General features: G+C 50.2%; 1 protein-coding gene across 1 annotated transcript in view; it reads left to right on the top strand.

Annotated features, from left to right (window-relative positions):
• zfyve9a (zinc finger, FYVE domain containing 9a) overlaps nucleotides 1-20,348 on the top strand; it is an 83,559-nt gene that overhangs the window by 12,422 nt on the left and 50,789 nt on the right. Inside the window, exons 2-5 of the mRNA XM_039003288.1 lie at nucleotides 3,233-3,344; nucleotides 3,908-4,015; nucleotides 16,701-18,353; nucleotides 18,689-18,778. Coding sequence (XP_038859216.1) covers nucleotides 3,946-4,015; nucleotides 16,701-18,353; nucleotides 18,689-18,778 — 1,813 coding nt within the window. The 5' untranslated portion in view covers nucleotides 3,233-3,344; nucleotides 3,908-3,945. The remainder of the gene's footprint in view (nucleotides 1-3,232; nucleotides 3,345-3,907; nucleotides 4,016-16,700; nucleotides 18,354-18,688; nucleotides 18,779-20,348) is intronic.

The following is a 20,348-nucleotide window of genomic DNA, read 5'->3' as shown; positions in this document are numbered from 1 at the left end:
ACTGCCCTGAGACGCTGGATGAGGTGGGCCAACCCTGCTCTGTCACTGCCCTGAGACGCAGGATGGAGCGGGCCAACCCTGCTCGGTCACTGCCCTGAGACGCAGGATGGAGCGGGCCAACCCTGCTGTGTCACTGCCCTGAGATGCAGGATGGAGCGGGCCAACCCTGCTGTGTCACTGCCCTGAGACGCAGGATGGAGCGGGCCAACCCTGCTCTGTCACTGCCCTGAGACGCAGGATGGAGCGGGCCAACCCTGCTGTGTCACTGCCCTGAGACGCAGGATGGAGCGGGCCAACCCTGCTCTGTCACTGCCCTGAGACGCAGGATGGAGCGGGCCAACCCTGCTCTGTCACTGCCCTGAGACGCAGGATGGAGCGGGCCAACCCTGCTGTGTCACTGCCCTGAGACGCAGGATGGAGCGGGCCAACCCTGCTGTGTCACTGCCCTGAGACGCAGGATGGAGCGGGCCAACCCTGCTGTGTCACTGCCCTGAGACGCAGGATGGAGCGGGCCAACCCTGCTGTGTCACTGCCCTGAGACGCAGGATGGAGCGGGCCAACCCTGCTGTGTCACTGCCCTGAGACGCAGGATGGAGCGGGCCAACCCTGCTCTGTCACTGCCCTGAGACGCAGGATGGAGCGGGCCAACCCTGCTCTGTCACTGCCCTGAGACGCAGGATGGAGCGGGCCAACCCTGCTCTGTCACTGCCCTGAGACGCAGGATGGAGCGGGCCAACCCTGCTCTGTCACTGCCCTGAGACGCAGGATGGAGCGGGCCAACCCTGCTCTGTCACTGCCCTGAGACGCAGGATGGAGCGGGCCAACCCTGCTGTGTCACTGCCCTGAGACGCAGGATGGAGCGGGCCAACCCTGCTCTGTCACTGCCCTGAGACGCAGGATGGAGCGGGCCAACCCTGCTCTGTCACTGCCCTGAGACGCAGGATGGAGCGGGCCAACCCTGCTCTGTCACTGCCCTGAGACGCAGGATGGAGCGGGCCAACCCTGCTCTGTCACTGCCCTGAGACGCAGGATGGAGCGGGCCAACCCTGCTCTGTCACTGCCCTGAGACGCAGGATGGAGCGGGCCAACCCTGCTCTGTCACTGCCCTGAGACGCAGGATGGAGCGGGCCAACCCTGCTCTGTCACTGCCCTGAGACGCAGGATGGAGCGGGCCAACCCTGCTCTGTCACTGCCCTGAGACGCAGGATGGAGCGGGCCAACCCTGCTCTGTCACTGCCCTGAGACGCAGGATGGAGCGGGCCAACCCTGCTCTGTCACTGCCCTGAGACGCAGGATGGAGCGGGCCAACCCTGCTCTGTCACTGCCCTGAGACGCAGGATGGAGCGGGCCAACCCTGCTCTGTCACTGCCCTGAGACGCAGGATGGAGCGGGCCAACCCTGCTCTGTCACTGCCCTGAGACGCAGGATGGAGCGGGCCAACCCTGCTCTGTCACTGCCCTGAGACGCAGGATGGAGCGGGCCAACCCTGCTCTGTCACTGCCCTGAGACGCAGGATGGAGCGGGCCAACCCTGCTCTGTCACTGCCCTGAGACGCAGGATGGAGCGGGCCAACCCTGCTCTGTCACTGCCCTGAGACGCAGGATGGAGCGGGCCAACCCTGCTCTGTCACTGCCCTGAGACGCAGGATGGAGCGGGCCAACCCTGCTCTGTCACTGCCCTGAGACGCAGGATGGAGCGGGCCAACCCTGCTCTGTCACTGCCCTGAGACGCAGGATGGAGCGGGCCAACCCTGCTCTGTCACTGCCCTGAGACGCAGGATGGAGCGGGCCAACCCTGCTGTGTCACTGCCCTGAGACGCAGGATGGAGCGGGCCAACCCTGCTGTGTCACTGCCCTGAGACGCAGGATGGAGCGGGCCAACCCTGCTGTGTCACTGCCCTGAGACGCAGGATGGAGCGGGCCAACCCTGCTGTGTCACTGCCCTGAGACGCAGGATGGAGCGGGCCAACCCTGCTGTGTCACTGCCCTGAGACGCAGGATGGAGCGGGCCAACCCTGCTGTGTCACTGCCCTGAGACGCAGGATGGAGCGGGCCAACCCTGCTGTGTCACTGCCCTGAGACGCAGGATGGAGCGGGCCAACCCTGCTGTGTCACTGCCCTGAGATGCAGGATGGAGCGGGCCAACCCTGCTGTGTCACTGCCCTGAGATGCAGGATGGAGCGGGCCAACCCTGCTGTGTCACTGCCCTGAGATGCAGGATGGAGCGGGCCAACCCTTACCATATACTGTATATCTCCAGCAGCTTTTTCTACTAGCGACCTCCCGTGTCTTCCACCTTGCAGTGTGTGGAGGGGGAGGGGGGGGGAGCTTGCATCTCAAACCAATTGGAAAATGTGTGGAGTCGGCTCCTTTTTTGTAAAGCAGTCACCTCAGATGATCAGGTCCCTGGTGTAAAGCCTGGTCTCTCCTCTCTGTTTTATTGTCCTTGTTTATACTGTCACCACCCTGAAGTTGAAACAGTGCAGGTTTTACTCCTGGATCTCCTGAGGTCAGCAACAAGACTGGCCAGGAGTGTTACTGTAGTCCAGCTCCTATTGGCTGTGTTACTGTAGTCCAGCTCTACTGTTCTGCTCCTATTGGCCGTGTTACTGTAGTCCAGCTCCTATTGGCCGCGTTACTGTAGTCCAGCTCCTATTGGCCGCGTTACTGTAGTCCAGCTCCTATTGGCCGTGTTACTGTAGTCCAGCTCCTATTGGCCGCGTTACTGTAGTCCCGCTCCTATTGGCCGCGTTACTGTAGTCCAGCTCCTATTGGCCGCGTTACTGTAGTCCCGCTCCTATTGGCTGCGTTACTGTAGTCCCGCTCCTATTGGCCGCGTTACTGTAGTCCAGCTCCTATTGGCTGTGTTACTGTAGTCCAGCTCCTATTGGCTGTGTTACTGTAGTCCAGCTCCTATTGGCTGTGTTACTGTAGTCCAGCTCCTATTGGCTGTGTTACTGTAGTCCAGCTCCTATTGGCTGTGTTACTGTAGTCCCGCTCTACTGTTCTCCTATTTCTCTCACTACCACTTCTCCCGGAAGTGTGCACTCGTTCACTACCACTTCTCCCTGAAGTGTGCACTCGTTCACTACCATTTCTCCCTGAAGTGTGCACTCGTTCACTACCACTTCTCCCTGAAGTGTGCACGCTTCGTGAGAGATGCAGGGGATGTAAATGGACACAAACTACTATTTCTTGACGAGCTCGAGTGTGACATGTATTTGTCGTTGCAGGTATGGGCGCTTGGCGCTGGCCAGACTGGATGAGGAAGTGAGGCTGGGAGAGAGAAGTCTGCAGAGAGAGAACGGCTACCTGGGACTGCGACAGGAGAGGACCTTTGGGCAGGTGAGGGGGAAGGGAGAGAAGCCTACAGAGTAGAGACTACCTGGGACTGCTGCTGAAGACTACCTGCGGGGGGGGGAAGGAAGGGAGAGAAGCCTGGGATTGCCAGGTAGAGACTACCTGGGATTGCTGCTGAAGACCACCTGCGGGGGGGAGGCAGGTGAGGGGGAAGGAAGGGAGAGAAGCCTACAGAGTAGAGACTACCTGGGACTGCTGCTGAAGACTAACTGCGGGGGGGGGGAGGGGGGAGGCAGGTGAGGGGGAAGGAAGGGAGAGAAGCCTACAGAGTAGAGACTACCTGGGACTGCTGCTGAAGACCACCTGCGGGGGGGGGGGGGTGGAGGCAGGTGAGGGGGAAGGAAGGGAGAGAAGCCTGCAGAGTAGAGACTACCTGGGACTGCTGCTGAAGACCACCTCTGGGCAGGGGGGGAGAGAGGGAATGGATGGTGGCTGACAGTAGCCTGCGGAGAAGAGACTACATGGGACTGCTACTAGAGAGGACTTCTTGGGGGGGGGAGGGAGAGTCAATACTGATGTCAATGTTGTTAACCCTGTGGCGTTAACAGGTTCCTGCAGCTTGTGTCAGGGTGGAGTTACCTGACCCATGGAGAATTACTTCCAGGCAGAGGCCTTCAACCTGGACAAGGTGCTGGACGACTTTGAACAGAATCAAGGTGAGACCAATTAACCAATTAACCAATTGTCAATCAAGCATTCAGATGTACTGTTTCTGGGCTGAGCTTTGATTCTCCTCTTCTCTCCAGAGTGAGTGTTTTTATAGGACATATTATCTGGTTATTAAAGGAGGGTAACGGTGGAGAGGGAATACAGAGAATAGGATCAGCCTCTCCCTCAGGGTTATGGGTAATTGGTGTCATATATATATTTGGTTGAGGTGTTGAAGTGGTTGGTTGAAGTGTGTGCCGTTCATATCGTTGTTCATTTTTAAACGGTGTTGAATCTGGAGTCCTTAGCGGTGGAACTGCCACATCCCGTCTCATATCAAATCAAACTTTTATTTGTTACATGAATACAACAGGTGTAGTAGACCTCACAGTGAAATGCTGAATACAACAGGTGTAGTAGACCTCACAGTGAAATGTTGAATACAACAGGTGTAGTAGACCTCACAGTGAAATGCTGAATACAACAGGTGTAGTAGACCTCACAGTGAAATGCTGAATACAACAGGTGTAGTAGACCTCACAGTGAAATGCTGAATACAACAGGTGTAGTAGACCTGACAGTGAAATGCTGAATACAACAGGTGTAGTAGACCTTACAGTGAAATGCTGAATACAACAGGTGTAGTAGACCTCACAGTGAAATGCTGAATACAACAGGTGTAGTAGACCTTACAGTGAAATGCTGAATACAACAGGTGTAGTAGACCTCACAGTGAAATGCTGAATACAACAGGTGTAGTAGACCTTACAGTGAAATGCTGAATACAACAGGTGTAGACCTTACAGTGAAATGCTGAATACAACAGGTGTAGTAGACCTCACAGTGAAATGCTGAATACAACAGGTGTAGTAGACCTCACAGTGAAATGCTGAATACAACAGGTGTAGTAGACCTCACAGTGAAATGCTGAATACAACAGGTGTAGTAGACCTCACAGTGAAATGCCGAATACAACAGGTGTAGTAGACCTCACAGTGAAATGCTGAATACAACAGGTGTAGTAGACCTCACAGTGAAATGCTGAATACAACAGGTGTAGTAGACCTTACAGTGAAATGCTGAATACAACAGGTGTAGTAGACCTCACAGTGAAATGCTGAATACAACAGGTGTAGTAGACCTCACAGTGAAATGCTGAATACAACAGGTGTAGGTAGACCTCACAGTGAAATGCCGAATACAACAGGTGTAGTAGACCTCACAGTGAAATGCTGAATACAACAGGTGTAGTAGACCTCACAGTGAAATGCTGAATACAACAGGTGTAGTAGACCTCACCTGATGATTATTTAAGCCCTTAACCAAGAGAGTTAAGAACATATTGACCGTATAAACTAAAGTAACACAATAACAACGCTTTATACAGGTACCGGAGCGTCAAGTCAAGGTACCAAGTCAATGTGCGGGTATAGAGGTTAGTCGAGGTAATTTGTACATGTAGGTAGGGGTGCAGTGACTGTGCATAGATAAAAAACAGCGACTAGCAGCAGTGTACATGTAGGTAGGGGTGAAGTGACTATGTATAGATAATAAACAGAGAGTAGCAGCAGTGGACATGTAGGTAGGGGTAAAGTGACTATGCATAGATAATAAACAGCGACTAGCAGCAGTGTAAAAACATGGGGTGAAGGGGCAGCACCATCAATGTAAACAGTCCAGGTGGCCATTTTGATTAAGTGTTCAGCGGTTTTATGGCTTGGGAATAGAAGCTGTTAAAGGAGCCTTTTGGACCTAGACTTGGCGCTCCGGTACCGTTTGCCTTAGCGGTAGCAGAGAGAACAGTCTGATTTGGGTGACTGGAGTCTGACATCGCCTAGTATATAGGTCTTGGATGTTAGGAAACTGATGTACTGGGCCGTACCCTCTGTACCGCCTTATGGTCAGATGCCGAGCAGTTGCCATACCAGGCGGTGATGCAACCGGTCAGGATGCTCTCGACGGTGCAGCTCTAGAACTTTTTTGAGGATCTGGGGACCCATGCCAAATCTTTTCAGCCTCCTGAGGGGAAAAGGTTTTGTCGTGCCCTCTTCACGACTGTCTTGGTGTGTTTGGACCATGATAGTTCGTTAGTGATGTGGACACCAAGTAACTTGAAACTCTCGACCTGCTCCGTCAATGTTAATGGGGGCCTGTTTGACCTGCCTTTTCCTGTAGCCCACAATCAGCTCCTTTTGTATTGCTCACATTGAGGGAGAGGTTGTCTCTGACCTCCTCCCTCCCTATTGGCTGTCGATAATCAGGCCTACCACTGTTATGCCGGTTGGTCCGCGCATGCTTTGAGTACATTTCCTGGTAATCCGTCTAGCTCCGCGGCTTTGTGAATGTTGATCTGTTTAAAGGTCATGCTCATATAGGCTACCGAGAGCGTTATCACACTGTCGTCCGGAACAGCTGATGCTCTCATGCGTCCTTCAGTGTTGCTTGCCTTGAAGTGAGCATAAAAGGCATTTAGCTCTTCTGGTAGACTTGCGTCACTGAGCAGCTCACTGCTTGATTTCCCTTTTGTAGTCTGTAATGGTTTTCAAGGCCTGCCACATTAGGGCTCCCGAGTGGACCAGCGGTCTAAGGCACTGCATCTCAGGAGTCACTACAGACCCTGGTTCGATTCCAGGCTGTATCACAACTGGCCGTGATTGGGAGTCCCATTGGGCAGCGCACAATTGGCTCCGCGTCATCCGGTTTAGGGTTTGGCTGGTGTAGGCCGTCATTGTAAATAATAATTTGTTCTTAACTGACTTGCCTAGTTTTAATAAAATTAAAATAAACATCCGATGAGCGTCAGTCATACAGATTAGTGTCCCGCTGCTTGAAAGCAGCAGCTCCAGCCTTTAGCTCAGTGCGGATGTTGCCTGTAATCCATGGCTTCTGGTCGGGATATGTACGTACCGTCACTGTGGGGACGACGTCGTCGATGCACTTATTGATGAAGCCGATGACTGAGGTGGTGTACTCCTCAATGCCATTGGATCAATCCCGGAACATATTGCAGTCTGTGCTGCAAAACAGTCCTGTAGCGTCTGCGTCATCTGACCACTTCTCTATTGAGCGAGTCACTGGTACTTCCTGCTTTAGTTTTTGCTTGTAAGCAGGAATCAGGAGGGTACAATTGTCAGATTTGCCAAATGGAGGGTGAGGGAGAGCTTTGTATGCGTCTCTGTGTGGAGTAAAGTTGGTCTAGAGTTTATTTTTAATCTTATTTTTCCTCTGGTTGCAACTGGGACATGCTGGTAGAAATGAGGTAAACCAGATTTAAGTTTCCCTGCATACAAGTCCCTGGCCACTAGGAGCGCTGCTTCTGGGTGAGCATTTTCTTGTTTGGGACAATAGAACAACATGTTGTTCCTTCAACACTGTGGGGTCATACTTGCGAGCGTTTTAAAGTTAAATGTTACGCACCAAATGTATATCCGCTTATTTGATTTACTTTCATGTGACATTATTATTACTATTATTATTATTATTATTATTATTATTACTAAATTATAGCTGGAACCATCAGATGCATTTGAGTCATTTAGCAGATGCTCTTATTCATTAGTGAGTTCATACCTACTTGTAGTTTTTCATGCTGGTCCCCTTTGGGAGTCGAAACCACAACCCTAGCGTTGCTAACGCCAATCTCTTCCAACTGAGGTACACGGGACCAGATAGCATGAGGTAACGCAAGTGCATCAGACAATTTAAAAAATTGTTTAAGTAGTTCGATGTGTTCCAACACTTGTTCATGGATGGAAGTGTCCTTAACATACCTAAACTAACTTAAACTTAACTAACAGCATGTTCTGATCATCAACGCAACTATCAGGTGTATTTGACTGACTAGTGCTTAGTCCACGTAATTGTCGCAGATTGTGGCAAGGGTTAGAATCTCATGTGTGTCCCCCCTTGAAATAGTGATTTACAGAGCATTCAGAAAGTATTCAGACCCCTTGACTTTTTCCACATTTTTGTTACGTTACAGCCTTAGTCTAAAATGTGTTCATTGATTTTTTTTCCTCATCAATCGACACATAATGAAGCCATGAGGTCATAGGAATTGTCCGTAGAGCTCTGAGACAGGATTGTGTCAAGGCACAGATCTGGGGAAGGGAACCAAGAACACAGTGGCCTCCATCATTCTTAAATGAAAAAGTTTGGAACCACCAAGACTCTTCCTAGAGCTGGCTGCCCAGCCAAACTGAGTAATCGGGGGAGAAGGGCCTTGGTCAGGGAGGTGACCAAGAACCTGATGATCACTCTGATAGAGCTCCAGAGTTCTTCTGGAGATGGGAGAACCTTCCAGAAGGACAACCATCTCTGCAGCACTCCACCAATCAGGCCTTTATGGTAGAGTGGCCAGACGGAAGCCACTCCTCAGTAAAAGGCACATGACAGCCTGCTTGGAGTTTGCCAAAAGGCACCTAAATAAACTCAGACCATGAGAAACAACATTCTCAGTTCTGATGAAACCAAGATTGAAGTCTTTGGCCTGAATGCCAAGCGTCACATCTGGAGGAAACCTGTCACCATCCCTACAGTGAAGCATGGTGGTGGCAGCATTATGCTGTGGGGATGTTTTTCAACGGCGGGGATTGGGAGACTAGTCAGGATTGAGGGAAAGATGAACAGAGCAAAGTACAGAGATCCTTGACGAAAACCTGCTTCAGAGTGCTCAGGACCTCAGACTGGGGCGAAGGTTCACCTTCCAACAGGAAAACAATCCTAACCACACAGCCAAGACAACGCAAGAGTGGCTTCGGGACAAGTCTCTGAATGTCCTTGAGTGGCCCAGCCAGAGCCTGGACTTGGCATCTCTGGTGAGACCTGAAAATAGCTGTGCAGCGACGCTCCCCATCCAACTTGACAGAGCTTGAGAGGATCTGCAGAGAAGAATGGGAGAAACTCCCCAAATACAGGTGTGCCAAGCTTGTAGTGTCATACCCAAGAAGACTTGAGGCTGTGATTGCTTCCAAAGCTGCTTCAACAAAGTACTGATTAAAGGGACTGAATACTTACACTACCGTTCAAAAGTTTGGGGTCACTTAGAAATGTCCCTTTTGAAAGAAAAACACATTTTTTTTGTCCATTAAAATAACATACAATTTATCAGAAATACAGTGTAGACATTGTAAATGTTGTAGCTGGAATGGAATATCTACATAGGTGTACAGAGGCCCATTATCAGCAGCCATCACTCCTGTGTTCCAATGGCTCTTTGTGTTAGATAATCCAAGTTGATCATTTTAAATTAATCATTAGAAAACTCTTTTGCAATTATGTTAGCACAGCTGAAAACTGTTGTCCTGTTTAAAGAAGCAATAAAACTGGCCTTTAGACTAATTGAGTATCTGGAGTATCAGCATTTATGGGTTCGATTACAGGCTCAAAATGGCCAGAAACAAAGAACTTTCTTCTGAAACTCGTCAGTCTATTAATGTTCTGAGAATTTAAGACTATTCCATGTGAGAAATTGGCAAGAAACTGAAGATCTGGTGCAACGCTCTGTACTACTCCCTTCACAGAACAGCGCAAACTGTCTCTAACCAGAATTGAAAGAGGAGTGGGAGGCCCCGGTGCACAACTGAGCAAGAGGACAAGTACATTCGAGTGTCTAGTTTGAGAAACCGATGCTTCACAAGTCCTAAACTGGCAGATTCATTAAATAGTACCTGCAAAACACCAGTCTCAACGTCAACAGTAAAGAGGCGACTCCGGGATGCTGGCCTTCTAGGCAGAGTTCCTCTGTGCAAGTGTCTGTTCTTTTGCCCATCTTAATCTTTGCTTTTTTATTGGCCAGTCTCAGATATGGCTTTTTCTTTGCGACTCTGCCTAGAAGGCCAGCATCATGAAAATAAAGATTTATGAATGAATTTAATAAGGAGCTACTGCTTTCTTCAGCCTTGCACACAAACACCATGCCTAATAATCATATTGCGTAGGCTAAGTTATATGGACGCCTACAGCATTTTATAGGCTATGCGTTACTATAATCCGTTTGGTCACATGTGTATTGAATCGAGCATCCAAAGACCCGCAGTAAACCGCTACATTTTTAAGTTCACTATTGTTTGTGAGGCATCCATTTTAGCAGTGTTAAACCCAGGAAGCGATAATGGCAATCATACCCTACATGACTGCTATTTGACAAGGCTTTTTTTTTTTTTTTTCCATGATCTATGATAAACTTACGAGTTGTAAGGACCTTATTCATATTTTCCCCACGAAAGCACATGGATGTGTGAATATAAGAAAATAAATTGGGGGGGGGGGTTGTCATTTGCTGAAAATATTATCAAACGTTAGTAGCTTTAGCCTCGTTAACAGTGCAATATTGGCACACCTTTTTGTTACAGACCAACGTAAACCTTGAATTTGTAGGTTTAAAATATCCCTCTTTGGCCGGGGTTGACTAATTTTAAGAAATGCCATTGGTTGGTGGATATAAAGTCTAAGGTCTTTCATAGGCTGAAGTCGTGCCAGGATAGAATCGGTACTACCTGTAGACGTTAGCATAGGGCTAATGTGTGCCGTGTTATCTAATGGGATCAGCTACAATTTAGCGTTCTGTCACTTGCAAGTAAATCAAGGTTTTTCAATGGCTGTGATTTTTTAATTTTTTTAAATATTATATATTATAATTTAATGCTACTGTGATGCTTGATCCCCATTATCATCGGTTTCAAATACAATAACCAGTGGCGCCCGGGGGGGACAATCGTTTCACCTCTTGTGGAGCTCGGCTTCTTCAAGTCAGACATCATTGTATACAGTGGATAGCGCAGTACAGCGTCTGTGTGTGTTGTCGCTGACTGTGTTTATTTAAGACTAGTGCAGAGATCAGCAGTATAGGGTTGGAGCCATGCTGTGATGACGGCTGGATGGGTCATAGAGAGAGTGTTTTTCTCCCCCCGCTGTTCCTCCAAAAGGTGACCCCGGAATTATCACACCGCTCACCGTCGGTTGCTATGGAGACCTCCGTGTGTGTGTGTTCAGGCTGTGACTGATTTACCTCTGTGTCCTCTTCCAGAGATCTAGCTTGGCAGATTAAGAGTGTGTATGTTTATGGGAAGTGAATGTTCAGGAATGTCGTCGACTCCCACATTTTATCAGACTGTAACCATGTACCAGAGTGACTGATGGGTCTCAGAGGAGAGAGGGAGAGAACAGGGGAGGAGGGATGGAAGAGCACAGAGGCCAACAGGGGGAGAGGGCCAACAGGGGGAGAGGGCCAACAGGGGGAGAGGGCCAACAGGGGGAGAGGGCCAACAGGGGGAGAGGGCCAACAGGGGGAGAGGGCCAACAGGGGGAGAGGGCCAACAGGGGGAGAGGGCGAACGGGGGAGAGAAGCATCTTTACTGGGGCAGAGTCCACTATGGGCGGGGCTTGCCCACCACTCGGTTTCATTTGCGGTGGCTTTCCATACAGACAAACGGTGGGCAGAGCGGGTTATGTATAGCTCAGTGGGTTTGCCTGGGTTGTAGTCATTAAGGAAACAGTTTACCATTTTAAGAACTAAACATAAGCAAACAGACACTAGTTTCTTTTGGATGAATTCTGGTAGGTCCCTCTCCGTTCCATTTACTTCCGTTTTTAAGAAATGTTTTGTTTCAGAATCGGCCTAATGAGTACGCCCCAGGGCATGTTCAATACAACAACAAAAAAGTTTTGGAACGCTGCAGATAGAACTGACATGATTACTTGAATCAGAGGTTTGTTCTACGTATCTATCTGAACATTTGCCAACGTTGTGTCCCCCGTCCTGCTGAACGCAGCCCTGGAACATGCTTGTCCCTATGTGAAGCTAGCCAAAATAACGAATAATAATTAATTTCATTTGTAAAGAGCCTTTCTCACAACCAAGGTGCAAATTTTTTTTAAATGATGATGATGATGAAGATGATCCAGAACTGAGACAACAATCAAAGCTACAGTCGTATGAAAAAGTTTGGGCACCCCTGACAATTTCCATGATTTCCATTTATAAATAATTGGGTGTTTGGATCAGCAATTTCATTTTGATCTATCAAATAACTGATGGACACAGTAATATTTCAGTAGTGAAATGAGGTTTATTGGATTAACAGAAAATGTGCAATATGCATCAAAACAAAATTAGACAGGTGCATAAATTTGGGCACCCCAATAGAAAAATCACATCAATATTTAGTAGAGCCTCCTTTTGCTAAAATAACAGCCTCTAGACGCTTCCCATAGCCTCTAATGAGTGTCTGGATTCTGGATGAAGGTATTTTGGACCATTCCTCCTTACAAAACATCTCCAGTTCAGTTAGGTTTGATGGTTGCCGAGCATGGACAGCCCGCTTCAAATCATCCCACAGATTCTCAATGATATTCAGGTCTGGGGACTGGGATGGCCATTCCAGAACATTGTACTTGTTCCTCTGCATAAATGCCCGGGTAGATTTTGAGCAGTGTTTTGGGTCATTGTCTTGTTGAAATATCCAGCGCCGGCGTAACTTCAACTTTGTGACTGATTCTTCAACATTATTCCCAAGAATCTGCTGATATTGAGTGGAATCCATGCGACCCTCAACTTTAACAAGATTCCCAGTACCGGCACTGGCCACACAGCCCCACAGCATGATGGAACCCCCACCAAATTTTACTGTGGGTAGCAAGTGATTTTCTTGGAACGCTGTGTTCTTTTGCCGCCATGCATAACGTCCCTTGTTATGACCAAATAACTCAATCTTTGTTTCATCAGTCCACAGCACCTTATTCCAAAATGAAGCTGGCTTGTCCAAATGTGCGTTTGCATACCTCAAGCGACTCTGTTTGTGGCGTGTGTGCAGAAAAGGCTTCTTCCGCATCACTCTCCCATACAGCTTCTCCTTGTGCAAAGTGCGCTGAATTGTTGAACGATGCACAGTGACACCATCTGCAGCAAGATGATGTTGTAGGTCTTTGGAGGTGGTCTGTGGGCTGTTTTTGACCGTTCTCACCATCCTTCGCCTTTGCCTCTCCGATATTTTACTTGGCCTGCCACTTCTGGCCTTAACAAGAACTGTGCCTGTGGTCTTCCATTTCCTCACTATGTTCCTCACAGTGGACACTGACAGCTTAAATCTCTGCGAAAGCTTTTTGTAGCCTTCCTCTAAACCATAATGTTGAACAATCTTTGTTTTCAGGTCATTTGAGAGTTGTTTTGAGCCCCCGATGTTGCCACTCTTCAGAGGAGAGTCAAAGAGAACAACAACTTGCAATTGGCCACCTTAAATACCTTTTCTCATGATTGGATGCACTTGTCTATGAAGTTCAAGGCTTAATGAGCTCACCAAACCAATTGTGTGTTCCAATTATTCAGTGCTAAGTAGTTACAGGTATTCAAATCAACAGAATGACAAGGGTGCCCACATTTTTGCATAGCCTATTTTTCACATCTGATTTAATTTCATACAACTTAATATTGCTACACTAAAAATCTTTGTCTGGACAATACCCCAGTACTCAGCTTTTATTAGAAAATGAATGGCATGCCACTGTGATCATTTTCTGTGACGACAGAGTAAATGATTATGCAGCCTCAGAGGGGTGCCCAAACTTGTTCATACGACTGTATATACAGGTGTCATCAGATCCGGAGGAGAACCGAGGTCCTTGAAAGCTTTTCTAAAGAGCACGTTCTTGAGCTCTCGATGGCGTCTGGAGGGAGACGCCGCGGCCCCGATGGCGTCTGGAGGGAGACGCCGCGGCCCCGATGGCGTCTGGAGGGAGACGCCGCGGCCCCGATGGCGTCTGGAGGGAGACGCCGCGGCCCCGATGGCGTCTGGAGGGAGACGCCGCGGCCCCGATGGCGTCTGGAGGGAGACGCCGCGGCCCCGATGGCGTCTGGAGGGAGACGCCGCGGCCCCGATGGCGTCTGGAGGGAGACGCCGCGGCCCCGATGGCGTCTGGAGGGAGACGCCGCGGCCCCGATGGCGTCTGGAGGGAGACGCCGCGGCCCTGATAACTTAACAAAAATAGAAATGCAATAATTTCAATGATTTTACTGTTACAGTTTTATATAAGGAAATCAGTCAATTGAAATAAATTCATTAGGTCCTGATCTGCGGTTTGAGGCCAGTTGGATGTACTGCCAAATTCTCTGAAATGATGTTGGAGGCGGCTTATGGTAGAGAAATGAGCATACCTGGGGCGGCAGGTAGCCTAGTGGTTTAGAGCGTTGGACTAGCAACCGAGAGGTTGCAAGATTGAATCCCCGAGCTGACAAGGTAAAAATCTGTTGTTCTGCCCCTGAACAAGGCAGTTAACCCACTGTTCCTAGGCCGTCATTGTAAATAACAATGTGTTCTTAACTGACTTCCCTGGTTAAATAAAGGTTAAATGATCTGTTAACAGCTCTGGTGGACATTCCTGCAGTCAGCATGCCATTTGGACAGAAAAGGTTTTTGTCCAAATGGAGAATTTCTGGTGTCTTTAAAAAAAAATTCAGCTCATGAAACATGAGAGCAACACTTTACATGTTAGGTTTTATTTTTGTACAGAGCATTCAGAAAGTATTCAGACCCCTTGACTTTAACCACGTTACGGCCTTATTCTTAATATGATTTGTTTTCCTTCAATCTACACAATACCCCGTAATGACGAAGCGAAAACAGGTGTAGAAATTTGTGCAAATGTATTAAAAATTATAAAACATACCTTTATTTACATAAGTATTCAGAACCTTTTCTATGAGACTCGAAATTGAGCTCAGGTGCATCCTGTTTCCATTGATCATCCTTGAGATGATCAATGTTTCTACAACTTGATTGGAATCCACCTGTGGTAAATTCAATTGATTGGACATGATTTGGAAAGGCAGACACCTGTCTATATGAAGGTTCCACAGTTGACAGTTCATGTCACAGCAAAAACCAAGCCATGAGGTCGAAGGAATTGTCCGTAGAGCTCCGAGACACGGTTGTGTCGAGGCAGAGATCTGGGGAATAGTGCCAATAAATTTCTGCAGCATTGAAGGTCCCCAAGAACACAGTGGTCTCCATTATTTTTAAATGGAAGAAGTTTGGAACCACCAATATTTTTCCTAGAGCTGGCTGCCTGGCCAACCTGCGCAATCGGGGGAGAAGGTCCTTGGTCTGGGAGGTGACCAAGAACCCGATTTGCCACTCTTGACAGAGCTCCAGAGTTCTTCTGGAGATGGGAGAATCTTCCAGAAGGACAACCATCTCTGCAGCACGCCACCAATCAGGCCTTTATGGTAGAGTGGCCAGATGGAAGCCACTCCTTAGTAAAAGACACATGACAGCCCGCTTGGAGTTTGCCAAACGGGACCTAAAGGACTCTCAGACCATGAGAAACAAGATTCTCTGGTCTGATGAAACCAAGATTGAACTCTTTGGCCTGAATGCCAAGCGTAACGTCTGGAGGAAACCTGGTACCATCCCTACGGTAAAGCATGGTGTTGGCAGCATCATGCTGTGGGGATATTTTTCAGCAGCAGGGACAGGGAGACTAGTTAGGATTGAGAAAAAGATGAACGGTGCGAAGTACAGAGAGATCCTTGATGAAAACCTGCTCAGGACCTCAGACTGGGGGTGAAGGTTCACCTTCCAACAGGACAAAGAGCTTAAGCACGCAGCCAAGACAACGCAGGAGTGTCTTCGGTAGTCTCTGTATGTACTTGAGTAGCCTAGCCAGAGCCCGGACTTGAACCCGATCTAACATCTCTGGAGAGACCTGAAAATAGCTGTGCAGCGACGCTCCCCATCCAACCTGACAGAGCTTGAGAGGATCTGCAGAGAAGAATGGGAGAAACTCCCCAAATACAGGTGTGCCAAGCTTGTAGTGTCATACCCAAGAAGACTCGAGGCTTTAATCGCTGCCAAAAGTGCTTCAAAGTACTGAGTAAAGGGTCTGAATACTTATGTAAATGTATTTTTTGGGGGGGGAGGGTAATCACTACACGGTAGTGCTACGGGAGTAGGGATGGGTACACTAGCTAGCTAGTAACCTCCATGTAACATTAACATAACAACGGAAAAGAAGTGCTCGGCGGGCAGGGGTGAAGGACACTGTACTTGTTTCCCCTAGCTAGCTAGCTAGCTAGCTAGCTAGCTAGCTAGCAGCCGCCTCTGGTGGTTTTTTCCCAGGGGTTGGCATCCAACGTTGGTGCATCACCGCCACCTACTGTGCCCGAGAGATGGTTGCCAGCAGCCTCAATGGCAGCTGCCGTGGCATGTAAGTCAACACAGTCTGCGAGGGGTACTTCGAGGGCGCAGGGTAGGAAAGGAGGAGAGAAATTTGGCTCTCAGGCCACTTCACTCCCAATACATCCCAACATTAATTTCTCAATCCACCCATTCCAGCCTCGTTGCTCCATTTCCACTCCTATTTGAACCCGTTCAGTACCAAAGAGGTTTAAAAATAATAATAATAATAATTTGGTGGTGTAGTTTCATTTGATATTGTATGGAACCTCTTCTGTTTCAAACTAATGTCATCATGCTTTTATAGGTCACGTTCCCCTGCTCTGGTGTTGCATGCATCAACCAATGGTTGCATGCCACGTCATTGACTGTGCTGTTGGGCACCAGATAGCTATAATATATGTGGTTAGCTGATACGTAAAATACCTATCCAGGCGTTGTAAGATCTGGCATGTGTCGCAACGCCTGCGCAGATGAACGTGCCCATAATCTCTCTCTCTCTCTCTCTCTGCCCCCCTTCTAGATAATGAGACAGACAGTCCCACTCTGTCTGATGCTAAGTGGAGTCAGATCCTGGCCCCTCCGACCCACTTCCTGTCTCTGAACCCTGCTCTGGCTTTGACACCTGACCCCAGGGACGGGGACTGTCCCCTCCCCTTCAAGACCCTCCCGGCCCCCGACCCGTCCTCTAGCGACTTCCAGGGGCCTGACTCCAAACGCCACCCCACTGCCAAGCCTCCTTCCTGGGGAGAGGAGAGGCCAGGCCGCACTGCGGACGTCCACAGCCCTCCGCTCCCCCAACCCAACATCGGCAAGCTGGTGGGGGGTGAGGAGGGCTTGTCTCCCCCTGTGCCGGCTTCCTCTAGCCCCCCTCCTTACAACCACCCGGCCCTGGAGAACGGCTTCACCTCTACCAGCCCTGCTCTCAACGGGCTCAGTGAGGAACCCTGCCAGGGGACCCCTTCAAACCACCACCAGCCTGCCTCCTCTGACCCACGTCCTGATGCCCCTGTGGAGGGTAGGGAGGGGGAGAGGAGCGGTGGAAGCTCTCACATTAGTCATTCACACTTTACCTATGAGGAGAGACTGGGAGGGGACAGACAGGTGGCAGTAGAAGAGTCTAACCCCCGGTTGGAGCCAGAGAGCGCTTGGAGTGGGTCACCCATACAGGAGAGGGACGGAGAGGAGGCTGACATGGCTGGGGGACAGTCACAGGACACTGGGGAGAGAGGACAGAATGGAGGATGGAGAGGGGGAACACTGGGAGAAGACTCTGGGGGGAACGTACAGAATGGAGGATGGAGAGGGGGAACACCGGGGGAAGACTCTGGGGGGAACGTACAGAATGGAGGATGGAGAGAGGGAAGACCGGGAGAAGACTCTGGGGGGAACGTACAGAATGGAGGGGTGATGGAAGAACTGAGAGGGAGGAGAAAGGAGTGTAGGAAGTCTTCTCAGAAGGAGAAGCGGTTGAACGGAGAGCTGGAGAAGAGTGGAGGTCAGAACGGAGAGATGGCTCTCACCAATGGCCTGGCTACCGCAGGGGAAGACGAGGAGAGAGGGTCTCTCACCCCTCCCCCCTCCAAGGAGGACTCCGTAACAGAAGAGAAGGAGATGGAGGAGAGCAAGCAAGAGAACGAAGGAAGTGGAGAAAGAGGTGGTAGCTCTTTACCCAAGAAACTGAACAACAGTCGTTTGCAGCCGGTGAGCTTACCGTTCGGCGGGGCACGTCCTAAACAACCGGTCGGTCTCAAACTGCAGATCCCCCGGCCCATATACGAACAGGTCCAGAACCAGCTAGCACCTTCTGCTAACACCGCCGGCAGCATTACCTGTGGCGGAAAGAACAAGAACTTTGAGAACCGTGGCAGTGCCGTAGTCATGGATACGGGAACTGTAGTTGCCTTGGGCGACCCTGGTGGTGTTGTGAAGGGGGAGTTGCTAACCGGGGAGTCTCCGTCATCGGGCCTGGTGGAGGTGTCAGAGAGCAGCCCGGATAATGACTTCCAGGCAGGGCAGCATCACCAGGGGGCTCTGCCCAGGAAACAGCTCTCCTCCCTGGGGGTGGTAGCCCCCGTGTGGGTCCCTGACTCCCAGGCTCCAGTCTGTATGAAGTGTGAGGTCCGCTTCACCTTCACCAAGAGGAGGCATCACTGCAGGGCCTGTGGAAAGGTGGGTGGATTCTATACAGCAGGGCTTTTCAACCCTGTTCCTGGAGAGCTACCCTCCTGTAGTACCCTCCTGTAGGTTTTAACTCCAACCCTGTTCCTGGAGAGCTACCCTCCTGTAGTACCCTCCTGTAGGTTTTAACTCCAACCCTGTTCCTGGAGAGCTACCCTCCTGTAGGTTTTAACTCCAACCGTAGCCCAATATAATCGTCTCTCTCTCCAGGTGTAATGGTGTGTGTGTGTGTGTGTGTGTGTGTGTGTGTGTGTGTGTGTCTCCAGGTGTAATGGTGTGTGTGTGTGTGTGTGTCCAGGTGTAATGGTGTGTGTGTGTCTCTCTCTCCAGGTGTTCTGTGCTGCCTGAGGAGCAGACTGATCTACATGGACAGGAAGGAGGCCAGAGTCTGTATCACCTGTCACTCTGCCCTACTGAGTGGTGAGTCACTAATACTTCAGGTCTAGGATCAGCTGTCACTCTGCCCTACTGAGTGGTGAGTCACTATTACTACAGGTCTAGGATCACCTGTCACTCTGCCCTACTGAGTGGTGAGTCACTAATACTTCAGGTCTAGGATCAGCTTACTCCACCCATTCCTAACCTGAACCATGAGATACTGATTTAACAACAGGTCTAGGATCAGCTTACTCCATCCCCTTCAGAATTGTATCCATTAGGATTTAAACACAATACTGGTCCTAGATCAGCATTGGGTGTTTACGTTTCCAGATCATATATTGATCAAGTATCCTAGATCAACCTGGTCCCCTAGAGCTCCCTAGATCAACCCGGTCCCCTAGATCAACCCGGTCCCCTAGATCAACCCGGTCCCCTAGATCAACCCGGTCCCCTAGATCAACCCGGTCCCCTAGATCAACCCGGTCCCCTAGATCAACCCGGTCCCCTAGAGCTCCCTAGATCAACCTGGTCCCCTAGAGCTCCCTAGATCAACCTGGTCCCCTAGAGCTCCCTAGATCAACCTGGTCCCCTAGAGCTCCCTAGATCAACCTGGTCCCCTAGAGCTCCCTAGATCAACCTGGTCCCCTAGAGCTCCCTAGATCAACCTGGTCCCCTAGAGCTCCCTGGATCAACCTGGTCCCCTAGATCAACCTGGCTCCCTAGCTCAACCTGGTCCCCTAGAGCTCCCTAGATCAACCCGGTCCCCTAGAGCTCCCTGGTCCCCTAGAGCTCCCTAGATCAACCTGGTCCCCTAGATCAACCTGGTCCCCTAGAGCTCCCTAGATCAACCCGGTCCCCTAGAGCTCCCTAGATCAACCCGGTCCCCTAGAGCTCCCTGGTCCCCTAGATCAACCTGGTCCCCTAGATCAACCTGGTCCCCTAGAGCTCCCTGGATCAACCTGGTCCCCTAGAGCTCCCTAGATCAACCTGGTCCCCTAGAGCTCCCTAGATCAACCTGGTCCCCTAGAGCTCCCTAGATCAACCCGGTCCCCTAGAGCTCCCTGGTCCCCTAGATAAACCTGGTCCCCTAGAGCTCCCTAGATCAACCTGGTCCCCTAGAGCTCCCTGGATCAACCTGGTCCCCTAGAGCTCCCTGGATCAACCTGGTCCCCTAGAGCTCCCTAGATCAACCCGGTCCCTTAGATCAACCTGGTCCCCTAGAGCTCCCTAGATCAACCTGGTCCACTAGAGCTCCCTAGATCAACCTGGTCCCCTAGAGCTCCCTAGATCAACCCGGTCCCCTAGATCAACCCGGTCCCCTAGATCAACCTGGTCCCCTAGATCAACCTGGTCCCCTAGATCAACCTGGTCCCCTAGAGCTCCCTGGATCAACCTGGTCCCTTAGAGCTCCCTAGATCAACCTGGTCCTCTAGAGCTCCCTGGATCAACCTGGTCCCCTAGATCAACCTGGGCCCCTAGAGCTCCCTAGATCAACCTGGGCCCCTAGAGCTCCCTAGATCAACCTGGGCCCCTAGAGCTCCCTAGATCAACCTGGGCCCCTAGAGCTCCCTAGATCAACCTGGGCCCCTAGAGCTCGCTAGATCAACCC

This window comes from Salvelinus namaycush, chromosome 11, assembly GCF_016432855.1.
Source record: "Salvelinus namaycush isolate Seneca chromosome 11, SaNama_1.0, whole genome shotgun sequence".
In the NCBI taxonomy this organism is placed as follows: domain Eukaryota; kingdom Metazoa; phylum Chordata; class Actinopteri; order Salmoniformes; family Salmonidae; genus Salvelinus; species Salvelinus namaycush.
This window is presented reverse-complemented; position numbering and strand designations above follow the sequence as displayed.